At 38.0% G+C, this 18231-nt stretch overlaps 1 protein-coding gene across 3 annotated transcripts in view; it reads left to right on the top strand.

The window, feature by feature from the left end:
• The first annotated feature begins 3362 nt into the window (after nucleotides 1-3362).
• Nucleotides 3363-18231, top strand: part of LRRC7 (leucine rich repeat containing 7) — a 499978-nt gene continuing 485109 nt past the window's right edge. For 2 of the 3 annotated variants that reach the window (XM_029228811.1, XM_029228812.1), the window contains exon 1: nucleotides 4087-4782. In XM_029228811.1, the coding sequence (XP_029084644.1) occupies nucleotides 4781-4782 (2 nt within the window). In that variant the 5' untranslated portion in view covers nucleotides 4087-4780. Of the gene's footprint in view, nucleotides 4783-18231 lie in introns of all 3 variants that reach the window. The other variant, XM_029228809.1, reaches the window with a different exon arrangement.

Raw genomic sequence — 18231 nt, 5'->3', positions numbered from 1 at the left:
TGAATATCGAATATACTCCACAACCCAGGAAATCCACTCCTAGATGGTATATAAAATAGAAAAACTCTCATCCATATACATAAAGAGATATAAACAAACATGTTTATAACAGCATTACTAAAGTAAAAATTGTCATCAGAAGGTGAAAATGACAAATTCATAAAGTCAAGTATCATGCAGCAGTAAAAATTAGTGAACCAGAGTGTCACATATCAAGACAATTCACACTCACAGACATAATGCCGTTTTCTTTCAAAATCAAAAGCAAGTTGCAAAAGAATACATACTGCATTATATCACTTTTGTAAGAGTAAAATTTGCAAAGCAATATAAACATGTTGTTAGCAGTAAAAGGGCATGAAAGTTAGTAATGTACAAATGTACAAATAAATACAAAAGTTTAGGAATGAGGTTACCTCTGTGGGGTAAGGGGAGAAGAAATAGAGGAATGGGAGAGGAAGCTTCAATCCTTTTTTTTTTTTAAGATTTTTTTTTTTAACGTGGACCATGTTTTTTAAAGTCCTTATTGAATTTGTTACAATATTGCTTCTGTTTTATGTTTTGGTTTTTTGGCCACAAGGCATGTGGGATCTTAGCTCCCTGACCAGTGATTGAACCCACACCCCCTGCATTGGAAGGTGAAGTCTCAACCACTGGACCACCAGGGAAGTCCTGGAAGCTTCAATCTTATCAATCATATTTTTCTTCTTAAAAGAGATGCATGATGTGTACATTAGTGTTCATTGTATTTTGTATATCATAAATATGCAAATTAATGTTTAAAAATAAAAAATAATTATCCAAATGAATTCAATATAACAATAACCATTCTCTTTAGCTAGACTACATTGTTAATCTGAGAGATTAGTTTCACAGTAAAGGCTGTCTAACAGATTAACTTGAAGAATCTAATGACTCCCACTTCCTTTTCAGAGTTTCTCCCTGTTTTTCAAAAGCTAACAGTACTCCATACTCTTATGGTATCCCACTGATACTGATCCTGTCCTACCAAGCTCTACCAGCTCCGAGCTCTTCAGATCTATATCCCCATAAATCAAAATTTAACAAAGTTTTTTTTATTTCCCCAAGGACCAATATCTAATTAAGATAATCCTGTTAAGACATTAATGGTTGGTAAAACTGAAAGTATTGTGCTTTCTATAAGTGGGTTTTTTAAAATCAGGAATTGCCGAAGAGGAAATCTTTTTAAGACACGTGTGACATACCAGGCCTCCAAAGAAAAATATTAGAAAGATAGTTGGTGCCTGATTGTCTAATACCACCATATGCCTTTTATTTTCAAACAAGGTTAGTCCTGCTTATCCTGGAAACAGCTTATCCTTTCAAAAATTTTAATAGTGTGAGTCAAAGGAATTGATTAACAGTTTACAAAATTTTATGGATTCAATGTCTAACCATTCTTAGATGTAATCTGAACAGCTAAACTGTTAAAACTGCCTTGACCTAATTTTGAGTTGTTACTGTTTTTGGTGTTGGACCTCTGCTTGAGTGACAGCCTAAGGATATTCTGCATTCATCTTTCTCCAATTTGCAGACAGTCATCTGCATTTCCAGAGGGTTGATGAGAGGGCAACTTGGAGTTTAAAGACAGCATCTTCATTTGCATTTCAATAGATCCTTAATTCTATGAAACCATTGAAATCTCTTCAGTATGCTTCATTGTTTAAATAGTGAAGGTGGCCAAAATTTGTTCAAGATTCATAAACCTTAGAAAAAAATTGGGCCATTGTATCCAAAGCCCATTCTACAGAGAATACTTCCTTCTTATTTTTTTTCATGCTAAAATCATGTTTGTTAAAAACCCATAGGCACTGCATCACACCTACACATATTTAAAATATTTTATCCATTTGGACCTCTATAGTCTGAAATCAAGGTTCTAGGATATGACAAAGAGGAAAGGAGGGCGTATGGTTTGAAATATATTACAGGGGCATCATCAATTTTTAATTTGGGGTTCCAAAAAAATATCTTTCTCTCCATTAGAAGGGAACAATTTTGTTTTCATTTAGGAAAGTTCCACTGAACACCTGGGATGTAAGTTCATTGGTAGGTGTGTTACCTGTTTGCAATGATCTGCAGTTTCCTCATAATTGGCTGTGATTTTACATACAAATTTTTTTTTTTGGTCAAATATTTTGGTAAAAGGGAATGAATCCTGGAGTTAAAATAAGAAATTCTGAGTTCAAATACACGGCAATTGGGTACGTTTCTGAGATGAGCCTTGTGCCCTTCCTATAAGTGTGGAAAACGTTACCCACCAAATAGTTTTAGGAAAGGATTAAATAAAAGAATATATGTGAAAGTTCTGTGTAAACTGTATCCAAAAGAACTGGAGGCCTGTAAAGAATTGCTACAATTGTATAACTGTTGTGCGAGGTTATGCTTTTTTTAGGTTTTCAATCAGTACCTAAAATTTTTCATATCACTCCATCCAGCTGAGACACTAAGATGTGGCAAATGTTTACAAGGACAAAACCATGGGTGAAAAAAATAGAGCTCCACAGAGGTCAATTCAAAATTTGTCCTTAAAAAAAATTTTTTTTTTCATCTCCTTGCCGTTTCAGAACCCTTTCTCAGTGGTGTTTTATAACACACTTTTAAAATGATCTGGATTTTCAAAATATGCTCTCATTCCTCTTTCCTTTTACATGCAAATAATATGATATACTGGGAAGTTATCCTTAAAAGTCAGCCCACTTTCATGGCCCAGGTAAAGTGGAAAATAATCATTCTTGGTACTCTGCAGATTAGGTGTCAATCTCCAAAGTCTCTTCCTAGACAATCCCTAGCAGCCAGAAAAGATAATTTTTTACCTTGATGATTTTAGCATTGCAAATCCAAGAATATGAGCAAATGCATTTTCTTTTTAGTAAACTGTGAGTTTGCATCCACCCCAGAGTGGCAAATGAATACCATGACATCTGCCTGTATTAGCGATGTAGAGAACTAAAGGGAAATCCTTTCTTATAATGAGGAAACAAAAAGCCTATAACCTATATTCCAGGAAAAGAAAAAAAATAGGTGATTCCAGGATAATAAATCTTATTTTAAAGAGAGAATTGACCCAGTGGGTTTAGAGAATAAAAGAGAAGTCTAAATATAGTACCAGCTTCGTCAATATGTTTCTTAACATATTGCTGCTTATGAGAGTTTAAAGACAAGTGTGAGAGAATAAAGTGTCTGTGTGTGCTTTTACGTGAGGAAGCATATGAGTGTGAGAGTGTGTGTTCATGGCAGGAGGCGTGGCGGTGAAAACATGAAGGATAGTTAGAAAACCCCTTCTTATTTTGCGCACTCCCAGGGCAGCAACCCTGGCCCCAGAAAGAGAAGGGAACGTGAGAGCAGGCACAAAGGTCGTTGCCTTGACTGACGTGAAGCGACCGACCCGCTAGCAGAGACTTTTCTCCTTGGCAGACAACAACCTGCAGCGGGAAAGACGGGCGGGGGAGGAAACCCCGAGGAGGCGCTCCCGGCCGCCTCTTTGCTGAGATAGCAGGAGCGGCAGCCTGCGGAGCCACGAGCGCAGCGAGCCGGTGCGGGTGCAGGGGAGCTCTGGAAGGCGCAGAGGCCCGGGGGCGCTGGTGCGGCGGAGTCGCCCGCGCTGCAGGACGCCGCGCCGCCCGAGCGCCACGGGCCGGTCCGGCAACGGGAGGAACCGGCGGCCCAGCGCTGCCCGGCGCCGTGCCTCGGGCACCTGCCTGGCGCACGGCGGGCGACTGAAAGAACCCAGAGAGCTCGGCCTGTTGTCCCGTTCTCTAACAACAGCCTGTGCCGGAGCCGGGAGAAGGCGACCATTTCAATTCTCCGCCGGACTGGGATTTTTCTTCTCACAATTTGGGGAAGCCCGAGTGGAGGTCAGAGGGACAGGCGAGGATCTCAAAAAAAGGCCGAGGGCTGTGAACGTGGTCACCCCCTCCCCTATTGCTGGAAAATCTCCTTGACATTTTTTACACTTTGAAGCAGCTGCAGCTGGTGTCGTCGGAAAAGGGGGTGGGAAAAAAGAGAGGGGGCGGGGAGAGCACGGAGACACAGCCAAGAGCCAGGAGCAGCGCCTCCTCGCCTGCCAATCCTGGCACCTGTTCACCGAGCCACTGCACCGAGGAGGACCCCACTCCGGGCGAACCCTGGGCTCGAAGCTACGGACACTCAGCCCCTGGGCAGCGGGTTCTCGCCGGAGGGACCTGCAATCGCCCACTCGGCCGCCGCCTGCAGCCGCGGGAGCGCACTGCCCCTCCGAACCGCCCGCTGCGCCCCGGTCCCCGGGGATCCTCGCCCAGGAGAGGCGCGGCAGCGGGCAGGGGGTGTTACGGAGTTGGGTGCAAGATTCGCCTTTTCTGCTCGGATCTTCTCCGCCCAGGATTCATTGTCTGTGGAGCCTTCTGGGGGTGGGGAGGGAGCTGCGCCTCCGCCACCGCCGCTGCCTCTTCTGCTGCGGTCGCTAGCGCGGCGCGCAGGGCAGGCGGAAGCTGGGCAGTGGATGCGCTCCTGCCTCCCCCGCCAGCGCTTCGGGCTTCCCCTCGGCTGCTTCCCGCCGGAACCGCTCCAGGTGTCCACCTGAAGGGCACGGGAATCATGGTCTAACGTGGCACCTGCCTGGAATCCCCTCTTTCTCCTCTTCTCCTCCTTCACCGCTCCTCTCCTCCGAGGACCCTCGTGCCCACTCCACAGCGGACCCCCGAACACTTTAAGGAATAACCCTTGGCAGCTGCACGATTCACTCTCTCCGGAACCTCATGGGCAGTTTCTCCCGCCGGCGATGTGAGTAGGACACTATCGCTCTGTGGCCAAGGGGGTTGCGGGGGCCTCGCCGCGACAGCCACAGCGCCCGAGGTGTGGGACCCGGGTGGCCGACGGGGGCGGGGGTGGGAGGACCGGAGCCTTCAGCGCCCTCTGGGAGCTGCTTGCGCGGTCGCCCGCGGAGGCGGCGGGGAGGTGGTAGGTTGCGGGGCATTTAGAATGGGGTGCTAGCTGTGCGGGTGCAGGGGAGCGCCGAGCGGCCTGGGCTGAACTTAAAGGGTTACATATTGCAAAAGGGAAAGGTAAAGAGCTAGATTGGGGTGCTGGTGCTGGGACCGTTGGTTGAGCTGAGATTGATCTTAGTTCTTTATTATCTTGGGTATCTCCAGTCAGTTTTTTCCTGGAGGTGTCTGAAGGATGAAGCGCTCGTTTGATATTCTCTCTCTCTCTCTCTCTCTCTCTCTCTCTCTCTCTCTCTCACACACACACACACACACACACACACACTTGTGGCAGGTCGCGTTTGTCCCTTTATCTTAGAAGCTGTAGTATTCCTGTTTGATGTCTATTTATTTGAAAAATACAATTAGAAAATCTTTATGCCTTTGGGGATTGAAGGGAACGGGTGGGGTTTTGGGGAGGGGATGAAGGGGAAGAAGGAGTATGAAAGACTGGAAGACCGAAAGAACTGGGGGAGCGATGGAGCGAAAGCTTTCTCCCTGGGAGTCAGGAAAAGCGTTGTCTCCTTCCCCCTAAGCTAGACAACTCCTACCCACACATCTTCTTTGTGTTGCACGGCGAAGCTGGTGAGCCAGCTCTATTCCCAATCCCAGTGCTGAGCCCCCTTCAGCATCTAGCATCCTCCTCTTAGAGTCATTAATGATGCAGGACTAGTTTCAGATCCTACGTGGAAAGAGGGAGGGAAGCACATTAACATTACGATAACCATAGCACCTTAGCTCACGGACAACTCAATTGGCTGCCACAGGGTGTCCTGCCTTACAGTTTGCAGAGTCAAGAATGGGGGTGAGGGAATGCGGCTTGTACAGAATGCCTTTAAAAAGAATGTGACTTAATAATAACGGAGATGGCTGCAGAATTGCTTCATTATACTACTTCTTGCCCATCAGGGCTGCATAAAGGACCCGCCTCCGCCCTCTCCCTCACTGTCTCCTCCCCATCAAGTCACAAAGCGAGCGGGCTGGGCGAGAGGGCGCAGCGCCAGGCAGAGAAGGGAAGGGTCACTTTCACAACTCCCGGGAATCGGCTTCAGGAAGGAACCATCTGAGACTCCCACGACTCCCACGTTCCTTTCAAAGTTGTCCTTCAAAAGAAATTAGAAAAGGTGTGTGTATGGGGGGTAGGGGGGGTACGCTCAGTGAGATATAAAAGGTCCTCCACCTGCTCTTTTCCATTACTTTCCCAATACACTTCTGAATTTACCTGCAGTGGTAACTGGGTCACCACGTAAAGATGTGTACCTGTCTACATTGAAATGTGGTTCTCTTGGTAGATGAAAAGCAATTTGTATGTGAGCATATTTTAACCTGGGTAAAATTTCTAAGCACAGTAGAGATTTTATAGCGTGGGCGAGAAGAGTGCATTCCAGTGAAAGCAGGACACGTGATCTCCAACAGGAGCAATACAGTATTAGGAACTCGATTTTCTTTGTTCCAGGCTGAGCCTATGAGATGCTCGGCATCCCTGTTGCTTAAGTCCTCCTTTAAGAAGGAAAAATAATAAAGTTGAAGGGGGCGAGTATAGAATGTGGAGAAGCACGAGTAGATACCTCTGAAGGGTTTGAACCTTCTGCTCTGCCGCCCACCTCTCCTCTTTTACTGCCCACCCTCCACCCACCCCCACCCCTCGCCCCAGCTAGACCCTATTTAAAAGTGAGGCATTCCTTCCGGGAGACGTGGCGGAAAAGTTCTCCAGCCCCTGCACACGTGGGTTCTCTAGCGCCTCAGAACCTGCTGCGTTTCTCAACAGATTCTGCCACCTCCCCAGTCCAAGTGTCACGCCTCCATCCAAGCGTCTTGAACTGACTTCACAGACTCTTAAGAGAAGTACCACGAGATTTTGTGCAAAAGACAGTAGATAAGAGTCACATCCCTGCTTCTTGGAAACCATTCATCGCACCGGGAAAGAATGAGAAAGTAGGGCTGTAGGAATGATTTTAATTTTCCTTAAAAGTAAGTCATATGACTAAAGTATATTGAGGGTGGTGTTTAGCGCTGTTTGCGTTTCGGACTCCCGGGGAGTGTATCAGGCATGTGGAATGTCCTGGGGTGTGATTATTTATTAATTTAATGGAGGTAGAACGTGTTCTAGACCCACCATTTAATTAGTTTCCTGACTTGGAGATTTCTTATTTCATTTTCACTCCATGTTTTATAAGCGATCTTAATGGGCTGAAGTTTTTAGAAATGTGGGCTATTTCTGTCCTGTGCTGCATTGCATCATACTAATATGTGTTGGTAAGGAAAGCAGAGTCAATTTCCATGACATATTATGAAGTGAGAGTTCTTTATACAGTTTTAAAAATACTTGACTGCCCAAGAAAAGATGTGTACTTACCATGGCAACCCTTACATTTCCCATCACGTGTGCCTGCACATATGCAGCTTCAGAATTAGAAAGCACTTCTTAAAGAAATAAACCTGCTTCAGTTACAGTAGCCATGTTTTATTCCGAATTTTAGTGCTGCTTTAGTCTGGCATTAAAATTTTCTTAATTAAAATCTCATTCCACTTTTGTTTGTAAGCTTTTACTTTTTCTGCTTCCTCTATAAAATATAGAACATAGCTTAAAGTGCTTTTGTGCATCTGTATTTTTGTGTGCTTTTGATTAAAAAAAATTGCAAAGATATAGATTAATATCACTATGAATTTTTATCAATTATTAAATCATTAAGTGACTGTATTATCCACATGGTGTTAATTCTCAGGGGTATTTCTTAGATCTCTCTCATTTGCAGTTCATAGTACATGGTAATACTTGATATAAAAACCTAGTTTCTTTAATCATGACTTAAAATATCCACCTTTTAAAAATAGTTGAAAAATAAATAAAACAGTTGAAAATTTGAAGATAAGTTATGTTTTCATTGATGTATCAAAATTACAGCTATTTTTACTATAATTTTATCTTCTGCTGACTGTTGTCCCAGTGTAAGGCTGGATCCCTCATTCCATGATATTATAATTTCATTTCATATCCAAATTAACAGAGTGCACAAAGAGTAACCAACTATTGATAAATTATCATCTGAGTTATTTCTGGATCCATATTCCATTCTTTTTCCTTCACATAAATTATTTCATAATTTTTGGAAAATTCTTCATTAGAGAATATATGCTATTCACTGAGTATAATAATTATAACAACAACATAACCAATAAAAGACATTACTTGGAGTACTTTGGTCACTCCAGTAAGAATGGCTGCTTTGTAGTGTATCATCCATATTCTGTTTTGGCTGGGTCTAGTCAGTCACGTGAATTGGCAAGATGGCTTTGGGGGAAACGTTAATTCACATCTGTGACACAAAACAGACCTTTAGTTTGTGCCAAGCCAAATGACCATTAAGTAATTCATATCTTCAAGGAAGGACATATAGAAGATGATTCTAGGATCTTCTGAGAACCTTGACATTTTTACTTTGAAGCTGTTTACTACATCAGTATTCAGTGGAGGGTTTTTAATGTCTCAGGATTAAAAATTGGAATTTTAAGATTAAAATAGCAATTTGACCATATAGTGTAGCTATTAAATTCTACTCTGAGTAACCACAAAATCAGAAAGGAGATGCCTAGATGGTAGGTTTTGTATATATGTTAAAATACTGATTCATGAATTGTCAATGAAAACTCAAATTTCAAAGTGGTACTATAAAGCAACAATGTTTGAAAAATGATGGCCACAAAACAGTAATATTTTTCCTTTATGAAGTTTTTAGCCAGGTTTTGTGAATAGGGCTTGAATCATTAGAAATATCCATGTTTTTATAGAAAATACTCTAGTGAATTATCCTGAGGTAGTGAAAGAGGATTAAGAAAACCATAGGTACTTTCAGAATTAACATGTGATCCTGGTAATACAAACCAGCCTCTTTTAATGCTATAAAATAGAAGTAGTAATAATTGCTAATTTATAATTTTAGTACATAGCAAATAATAAGACAAAATGGTACATTTTAGAAGAGTGCAATATAAACTTTTTGGTACAAATGAGGTTTTCTATAGTAATGTGTATGTGTGTGTGTGTGTGTGTGTGTGTGTGTGTGTGTGGTTATATGTCGTGATGGCATAGTATGTTTTTAAGGTATGCCATTTAAATAGTTAAATGTGTTTATTTCCTATCTTGGAATTAAGTGATATGCTTAAAATTCTTGACCTTTTGTGGTCAGGAACCATCCCTTGTCATCTGGCTTTTCTTACCATAGTGCATAATTATAGTAACAGCTACCAGCTCCTAAAGACCTACCATGACTCAGGTGCCTTATTTCAAAATAATCCTTTAAGAAGCATTATTCTCACCATTTGAAAGATTAGAAAATTTAGGTTCAAAGACAGAAGTGATACGTGCATGTCACATAGCTACAAGGTGATGATTTAAACCCAGATTTGGCTTCTGTACCATTTTCTCCATACTATGCCTTCTCCTTCACAGGCAAAAATTGTTGCTTGTTAGATGACAGAAATCTGTAGATCATTGAATTATTTCCTAATGAATTAAAAAAACTTAATATTTTGAAACAACTTTTCAAAGTGATCAACATATTTGGCAATAATGCACCATATTACTTTTGTGACCACCATTTAATATTGGTACAGAAGATACTGCTGCTTATCTTCCTGGCATAATTAATTCATGACAGAAACATTTAATAAACTATTAGAATCTGTCATATAAAAGTACATTAAGGAAGTTTTCAGTAAAGCAATTTTGAGTCAATAGCTGTCATATCTACTTTGAAATTGTGATTTGATATATAAACCTCTGGAGAGGTATCATATATGCTATGTAAATTCTTAACCATAACAGAAAAATTATCATTTGTCATTCAATGACACATGGAAAAATTATTAAATAAATTTAATAACCCAAAGGATTTCCTGCATATACTCACTTTCACTGTACTGTTCACTGCTTGATAAATTACTTAAAATCTCTGTAGAAAAATATTATTTCACTTTAATAAACATGAAAGCAATAGTAGTTACCAGAGATGAAGTAGTGAAATTTATATTAGCATTGACATGATCTATTTAAATATTTTAACACTAGCATAGATGCTTAACATTGTTTAAAGACTTCATTTACTGACTTCTTAAAGATGCAGTTTCTTCAGTTGTGCCAGGGTACTTTTACTCTACATGAAGTTCAGTAGGTTGAGAGCATGTTTAACCTCAGGTGATGGTGATCCCAGGCCCAAGGTGGTAGCATAACAAATTTGTTAAGAGCAAGAGAATGGCAGGATATATGTGTAAGTGTGTGGTGTGTGTGTGTGTGTGTGTGTGTGTATGTTCAGATGGAGAGAATTAAATTTTGTGCTCTTCAAGAGGTAAAATAGTATGAGAACAAGTGAGATGCTGTAGGTTTCAGTTAAACAAAAGAGGTAGGTGACCTGAAAAGAAAAATACTGATAGTGTAAGTACTATCATTATGAGATTTTCACAGGGAGAAAGAGAAGGAGGTGGTACTGTGGAATACAGAGCTAGCAGAGGAAAAGATGGGTAAAACAGTCTAAGAGAGCATTTGATTTAATTCCCCAAGAAAAAAAATTACAGGCTTTTATGCTATTATTATACTAAAAGAGATAAATATAGGTTTGTGTAGTGGCAAAATATTTTATAGATGGCTGTCTGCATTATCAAATTATTTGGTAATGGAAGGAGAGGCAAGAAATGAACCTTACTGAGATAGTGCCTAAATGTTATGAAGACCTTTGCTGTACTAAAAAGGTGAGTAATGGATACAAAGCTAAAATGTGTCAGCTGAATTTGAAGAATTAATGTGACACAAATGGTGTAACTAAAATAATTTAAAAGTGCAAATAATTAGACTTCTTGAATATTAACTGATTAGGTTTTCTGCATCTAATGCATTCACCATTGCAGTTCTTACCATGAGTAGGCATCTTACAGAGTCATTAGAATGGAGATGTACCTCTGACCACATATTCTTAGCGCTGGCATCACATTGAATATTTATTCCGGTGTTATTCTGAGTTGGTGTAACACAAGACATGAAAAAAATTTTCTTCCCTACTTCAAGTGTGATTAATTTCTTAAGACAATTATAAAAGCTATTATAATTAAATCAAATACCTATTTAAACTTCGAGTGATTGTTAAATATTAGCAATATCCTTAGGGTAATACCATATTGTTGAACATTGAGCATACCACACACATACACATACAGCTGTAATTGCTCTGTTTTATAATACATACTCTCACATAGCTGTCATCTTACTATTTCATAAGTTCATAACATTTCTGAGAGTTAAAAGACTTTAGAGGGTCTTATTTTACAAAAGAGGAAACTAAGCCCAGATAAGGGTGCTTTCTTGTACAAGGTCACGCATCTGTTAGTGAGAGAAACATAAATAGAACCAGATCTCTTGGCTTCCAACCTCGGCCACTAAAACCACATCCTTGGAACTTCCGGAAATTTTACACCTTAGCAAAGGGAAATAAGGATGAAAACCTTAGTCTACTAAATTCAGTTAATGAAGTCAGCCAACATGATGACCCACCCAAAATACATTTCTTTCTCATTTCATTTTTGGCTTGAATTTTGGCCTGAGTTTTTATTTAGCCTAAGATCTTTGGACAATTGCCTTATCTTTCCACTTTGATTTGACTATCTAGGCAGTTTAATTCTATAAATTTGCCATCTGTTAAGTATTCGATTTTTAAAAAGGTACCATTATTTAAGAAATATGGAATTAATTTCACTAATATTAAAGTATTCTAAGTTTGGATACTACAGCCTTTTTAATGAAAATTAAAATGTTCTTTTAAATTATTGATCTATTTAGAATAATGCCAACTACATATTAGATGATGGAGAAAAGTTCAATTCCTTTTAAATAAATGAATTTTCTTCTGAATTTGCTAATTTCATTAAGGATAATCAATGATTTTTCTTACCAGAAAACAAGAATTATTTAAAGTGAGGTTAGACCTTTCTATAAAATATTGCCTTGAATATTGATTAGGAAAACATTTTTATCAGGAAAATAAAATATGATATAGTTGAAATTTCTAAAAACATACTCATTTCTGTTAATTTTTTTTTGCATTACAAAGTTATATTTTGGAGGGTCCTTTGAAATAATAAATTTCCTCTTACTGCTAAATACCTACTTACTTATCTGTTATGTTATGACTGTTATGACTTTAAAGAAGGGAATTCTCTGTTCTTTCATGAGACAAATTGAAACAAATGTTTCTCATTTAACGTTTTCTCTAATGCTGAAATTCTGAATACATTTTATCTAGAATCTTCAGTTACTGGGAAACTTAAGACAAGATGTTTTCTAACCTACTACCAAAACATATTAGCAACAATTATAAAACATTTTTGAAATGATGATGTACATCTCTTAAAATATGTATTTGGCTTATAAATAATGGCATACAGAAATATCTACACACAAAAGTATTTACTTAACAAGACTACCTGCATAGCCACATATCATAACCATTTTTAAAGGAAAAATGAAAACTTCTTAGTGTAGCATAATGTTTAAAATTGAAGAAAAAAATATGGTGACTAAATTAGTTCATTACATATCAGAACGTTAGCTCTGCTTTTCATTTGTGGAATGGTTCTTATTCATGCCAGCTTTCAGTGTACTGTTCTGGGACTCGTGGGTGTGATAGAATGGAACATATTTCTGTATCTGTGAATATAATCCCACATACCATTTTATATGACAAAATCTGAATGTCCTAAGACTAGGTGTTAAAGGTAAGACAAGATGTCAACCTTTACCGGTCCAGGGTTTGAATTACCTCCATAATAATGCTTGTTTTGTCTTTCAAATTATCTAATGCTATTTAAAGAGACGTTAGACAGGTACTACAAGGAGTAAGGGATTTTTTGCATTTGCTTCCTTGCTTGTTAGCTTGCTTATTTACTTGCTTACTTGCTTTTTCTATCTCGATATAACTAAAGTTTACTTCCTGCAGAATAAAAGCAAGCTGCTGAAACTCAAACATAGTGGATACCAAAGTGGGATATGAACAAGGGGAAAGGTGCAAAGGTGATGTATTCTTTGTACTTTGGTACAGAAACTACTAGAACTGCAATGTATATTTATTTTCTATATAAAAATTATGAAGAAAATAAGCTTTATTCGTAAATATAGTTATTAATATAGTTACTAAATATAGTTATTAATAGTTAATAAATATATGAATTAACAGATGGGGTACATGCTCATTTACGAAAATATATTGGAAAAACTAGGAAGATGGGTAATTGAGAATGCACTTATCTTAAAGTCTAAAATGTGATGGTGAGTAAAATGTTAAAGCATGGTTTGTACATACAGTGTTTAATGTCTGCTTTTCCTAAATATAATTGTATATATGTCAAGCTCTTAGTCCTAGGTACATTCTCTATGCATCCTATCCTAAATACACCCTCTGAGCCAGGCCAAGGGCCCTTGTCTCCTGGAACAGTTGGCAAGGTATATATCTTCTCTACTCTTTGTTAATTAGCATAAATTCAGCTGTGAATACATGGTGTAATAGTGACTGCTAGTGGAATAACATCAGTCTCTTTGCACACAGTCTTGGGGATGCACTTGTCACCCCTTTTGGCTCTGCATGTGACCAGGACAGCCCCAAAGCTCAAGGGTACATGTCTTCTTTGCATGTGTAAAGTTATCCACGATTTTTAGAATGGAATATATTCTTAATCTTCTTCTCCTTTTTCCAAATAGAATTTCTTTGTATGATAATGTATGAAAGATAGATAGGAATGCAGAAAAAAGAAAATTGAATTTGGATTCTGGAAATATGGATGAATATTTTCTTGTCTTAAATGTCACTTAATATTTTTAATATTTTTGTTTAACAATGGATAAAATAGTATATTTTTGGTATAAAAAGTAGGACATTTTATTGAGAGTCAAGAATTATAGTCTGATGGGCTCACATTATAAAAAGTAATATAATAGCTTCCAGTATTTACACTGAGAAGGAAGGCAACAAAAAACCCTATGATGTTACTTGAAAGGTTTTACACTCTCTTCTGGATCTGAGACATGTGAGAAATTTACCCTTAAGCTGAGTAAAGATCACTGTTAAGTTGGTACATTCTTTTTAGACTGCTTAGTTAAATGAAATATATATGACTATTAATATACTTTAATGAAACTTTAGAGTGCTTTGATTATATTTTTAAAAAAGATCAAAGCTTTAAATTGTGTGATTTGTGTGATCACCCAAGATCACTGTAAGTTGATCTTTTGGGGATTCTTCAAAATGTGAATATGTATCATTCTTAACATCCTTAAATAATTGTTTAAGTGGTTGTCTCCAAAACTAGCACATGTATAGCGGCTCACTTGATTTTTATTCCTAGCATACTAGTTCACAGCATAGTGCAGAAAAAATGCATGTTGTGTGAATGAATGGTTTCATTTATGCCTCTGAATGTCTCTGACTCTGGCAGCTTTTAGTGTGGTTCCTCTGGATTTCTTCTTCTCTTTCCTTTTTGAGAACATCATAGGATTTAAGTCCCCAGTCCCTCTTTGCAGTTAGGCTGACATGTGACTTAATTTGGCCAATGCAATAGGAGCTAAAAGTGAGGAGTATCTCTTGAGTAGAAGTATTTATGACCTAGTGCACTATTTGCTCTTCTCCTGATACAGCAATTACAGACACATTTGTCATGATGGGACCTCCATCAGCCTGGCCCCTGAACAATTACATTAAATAAAGTCATCCCTTTCAACATGTAGCATGAGCAAGAGTGAATGTATTGTGTTAAGATTTGGGGGAGTGTTTGTTACTCAAGGTAACCTAGACTTTCCTTCCTTTCAAATTCACTGAGTGAAATTCTAGTGAAAGAATCCTGATGTCCAGTTTATGGTGTCACAATTACAGGGCTGTTTTATGGACATACCTCTAGTTTACAGTTTAATATAAAATTGTATTCAATTCCCATTTATATTCTGTCTACAAGAGACCCACTTCAGACCTAGGGACACATACAGACTGAAAGTGAGGGGATGGAAAAAGAGATTCCATACAAATGGAAATCAAAAGAAAGCTGGGGTAGCAATACTCATATCAGATAAAAGGCTTTAAAATAAGACAGTTACAAGAGACAAGGAAGGACACTACATAATGATCAATGGATCAATCCAAGGAGAAGATATAACAATTAAAAATATATATGTACCTAACATAGGAGTACCTCAATACATAAAGCAAATGCTAACAGCTATAAAAGAGGAAATCGACAGTAACACAATAATACTGGGGGACTTTAACACCTCACTTACACCAATGGACAGATCATCCAAACAGAAAATTAATAAGGAAACACAAGCTTTAGATGACACAATAGACCAGATAGATTTAATTGAGATATAGGACATTCCATCCAAAAACAGCAGATTACACCTCCTTCTCAAGTACACACAGAAGATTCTCCAGGATAGATCACATCTTGGGTTACAAATCAAGCCTTGGTAAATTTAAGAAAATTGAAATCATATAAAGCATCTTTCCCGACCACAACGCTATGAAATTAAAAATCAATTACAGGGAAAAAAATGTAAAAAACACAAACACATGGAGGTTAAGAATAATTCCTAAGTACCCAAGAGATCACTGAAGAAATAAAAAATGAAATAAAAAAATACCTAGAGACAAATGACAATGAAAACACGATGATCCAAAACCTATGGGATGTAGCAAAAGCAGTTCTAAGAGGGAAGTTTATAGCAATACAATCCTACCTCAAGAAATAAGAAAAATTTAACCTTACACCTAAAGGAACTACAGAAAGAAAAACAAACAAAACCCCAAGTTAGTAGAAGGAAAGAAATCATAAAAATCAGAGCAGAAATAAATGAAATAGAAATGAAGAAAACATTAGCAAAGATCAATAAAACTAAAAGCTGGTTCTTTGAGAAGATAAACAAAATTGATAAACTTTTAGCCAGACTCATCAAGAAAAAAGAGGGAGAGGACTCAAATCAATAAAATTAGAAATGAAAAAGGAGAAGTTGCAATGGACACTGCAGAAATACAAAGCATCATAAGAGACTACTACAAGCAACTCTATGCCAATAAAATGGACAACCTGGAAGAAGTGGACAAACTCTTAGAAAGATATAACCTTCCAAAACTGAAGCAGGAAGAAATGGAAAATATGAACAGACCAATCACAACTAATGAAATTGAAACTGTGATTAAAAATCTTCCAACATCACAAAAGTCCAGCACCAGATGGCTTCTATCAAACATTTAGAGAAGAGCTAACACCCATCCTTCTCAAACTCTTCCAAAAAATTTCAGAGGAAGGAACACTCCCAAACTCATTCTACTAGGCCACCATCACTCTGGGCTTTCTGTCCTTTTCTATTGATCTGTATTTCTGTAAAAAAGAAAACTACAGACCGATATCACTGATGAATATAGACGCAAAAATCCTCAACAAAATACTAGCAAACAGAATCCAATAACACATTAAAAGGATCATACACCATGCTCAAGTGGGATTTATGCCAGGAATGCAAGGATTCTTCACTATACACAAATTGATCAATGTGATAGACCATATTAACAAATTGAAGAATAAAAACCATATGATCATCTCAATAGATGCAGAAAAAGCTTTTGACAAAATTCAACATCCATTTATGATAAAAACTCTCCAGAAAGTGGGCATAGAGGGAACCTACCTCAACATAATAAAGGCCATATATGACAAACCCACAGCAAACATCATTCTCAATGGTGAAAAACTGAAAGCATTTCCTCTAAGATCAGGAAGAAGACAAGGCTATCCACTCTTGCCACCATCATTCAGCATACTTTTGGAAGTCCTAGCCACAGCAATCAGAGAAGAAGAAGAATAAAAGGAATACAAATGGGAAAAGAAGAAGTAAAACTGTCACTGTTTGCAGATGACATGCTACCATACATAGAGAATCCTAAAGATGCTACCAGAAAACTATTAGAGCTAATCAATGAATTTGGAAAGTTGCAGGATACAAAATTAATGCACAGAAATCTCTTATATTCCTATACACTAACAACAAAAAATCAGAAAGAGAAATTAAGGAAACAATCCCATTCACCATTGCAACAAAAAGAAAAAAATAAATAGGAATAAACCCACCTAAGTAGGACAAAGACCTGTACTCAGAAAAGTATAAGACACTGATGAAAGAAATCAAAGATGACACAAATGGAGAGATATACCATGTTCTTGGATTGGAAGAATCAATATTGTTAAAATGACTATACTACACAAAGCAATCTACAGATTCAGTGCACTCCCTATCAAATTACCAATGGCATTTTTTACAGAACTAGAACAAAAATTCTTAAAATTTGCATGGAGACACAAATGACCCTGAATAGCCAAAGCAATCTTGAGGGTAAAAAAACAGAGCTGGAGGAATCAGACTCCCTGACTTCAGACTATACTACAAAGCTACAGTAATCAAGACACTATGGTATTGGCACAAAAACAGAAATATAGATCAATGGAATGGGATAGAAAGCCCAGAGATACACCCATGCACCTATGGTCAACTAATCTATGACAAAGGAGGCAAGGATATACAATGGAGAAAAGACAGTCTTTTCAATAAGTGGTGCTGGGAAAACTGGACAGCTACATGTAAAAGAATGAAATTAGAACACTCCCTAACACCATACACAAAAATAAATTCCAAATGGATTAAAGATCTAATTGTAAGACCGGATAGTATAAAACTCTTAGAGGAAAACACAGGAAGAACACTCTTTGACATAAATCACAGCAAGATCTTTTTTGACCTACCTCCTAGAGTAATGGAAATAAAAACAAAAATAATCAAATGGGACCTAATGGAACTTAAAAGCTTTTGCACAGCAAAAGAAACTATAAACAAGATGAAAAGACATCCCTGAGAATGGGAGAAAATATTTGCAAATTAATCAATGGACAAAGGATTAATCTCCAAAATATATAAACAGCTCATGCAGCTGAATGTTAACAAAACAAACAACCCAATCAAAAAATGGGCAGAAGTCCTAAATAGACATCTATCCGGAGAAGACATACAGATGGCCAAGAAGCACATGAAAAGATGCTCAACATCACTAATTATTAGAGAAATGCAAATCACAACTACAATGAGGTATCCCCTCACACCAGTCAGAATGGCCATTATCAGAAAATCTACAAACAACAAATGGTGGAGAGGGTGTGGAGAAAAGCAACC

The sequence above is a fragment of the Monodon monoceros genome, unplaced genomic scaffold (assembly GCF_005190385.1).
Source record: "Monodon monoceros isolate NGI ecotype Baffin Bay Population unplaced genomic scaffold, NGI_Narwhal_1 Super_Scaffold_18, whole genome shotgun sequence".
Classification (NCBI taxonomy): domain Eukaryota; kingdom Metazoa; phylum Chordata; class Mammalia; order Artiodactyla; family Monodontidae; genus Monodon; species Monodon monoceros.
Note: the sequence above shows the minus strand (reverse complement) of the source record. Positions and strands in the feature narration are given on the sequence as shown.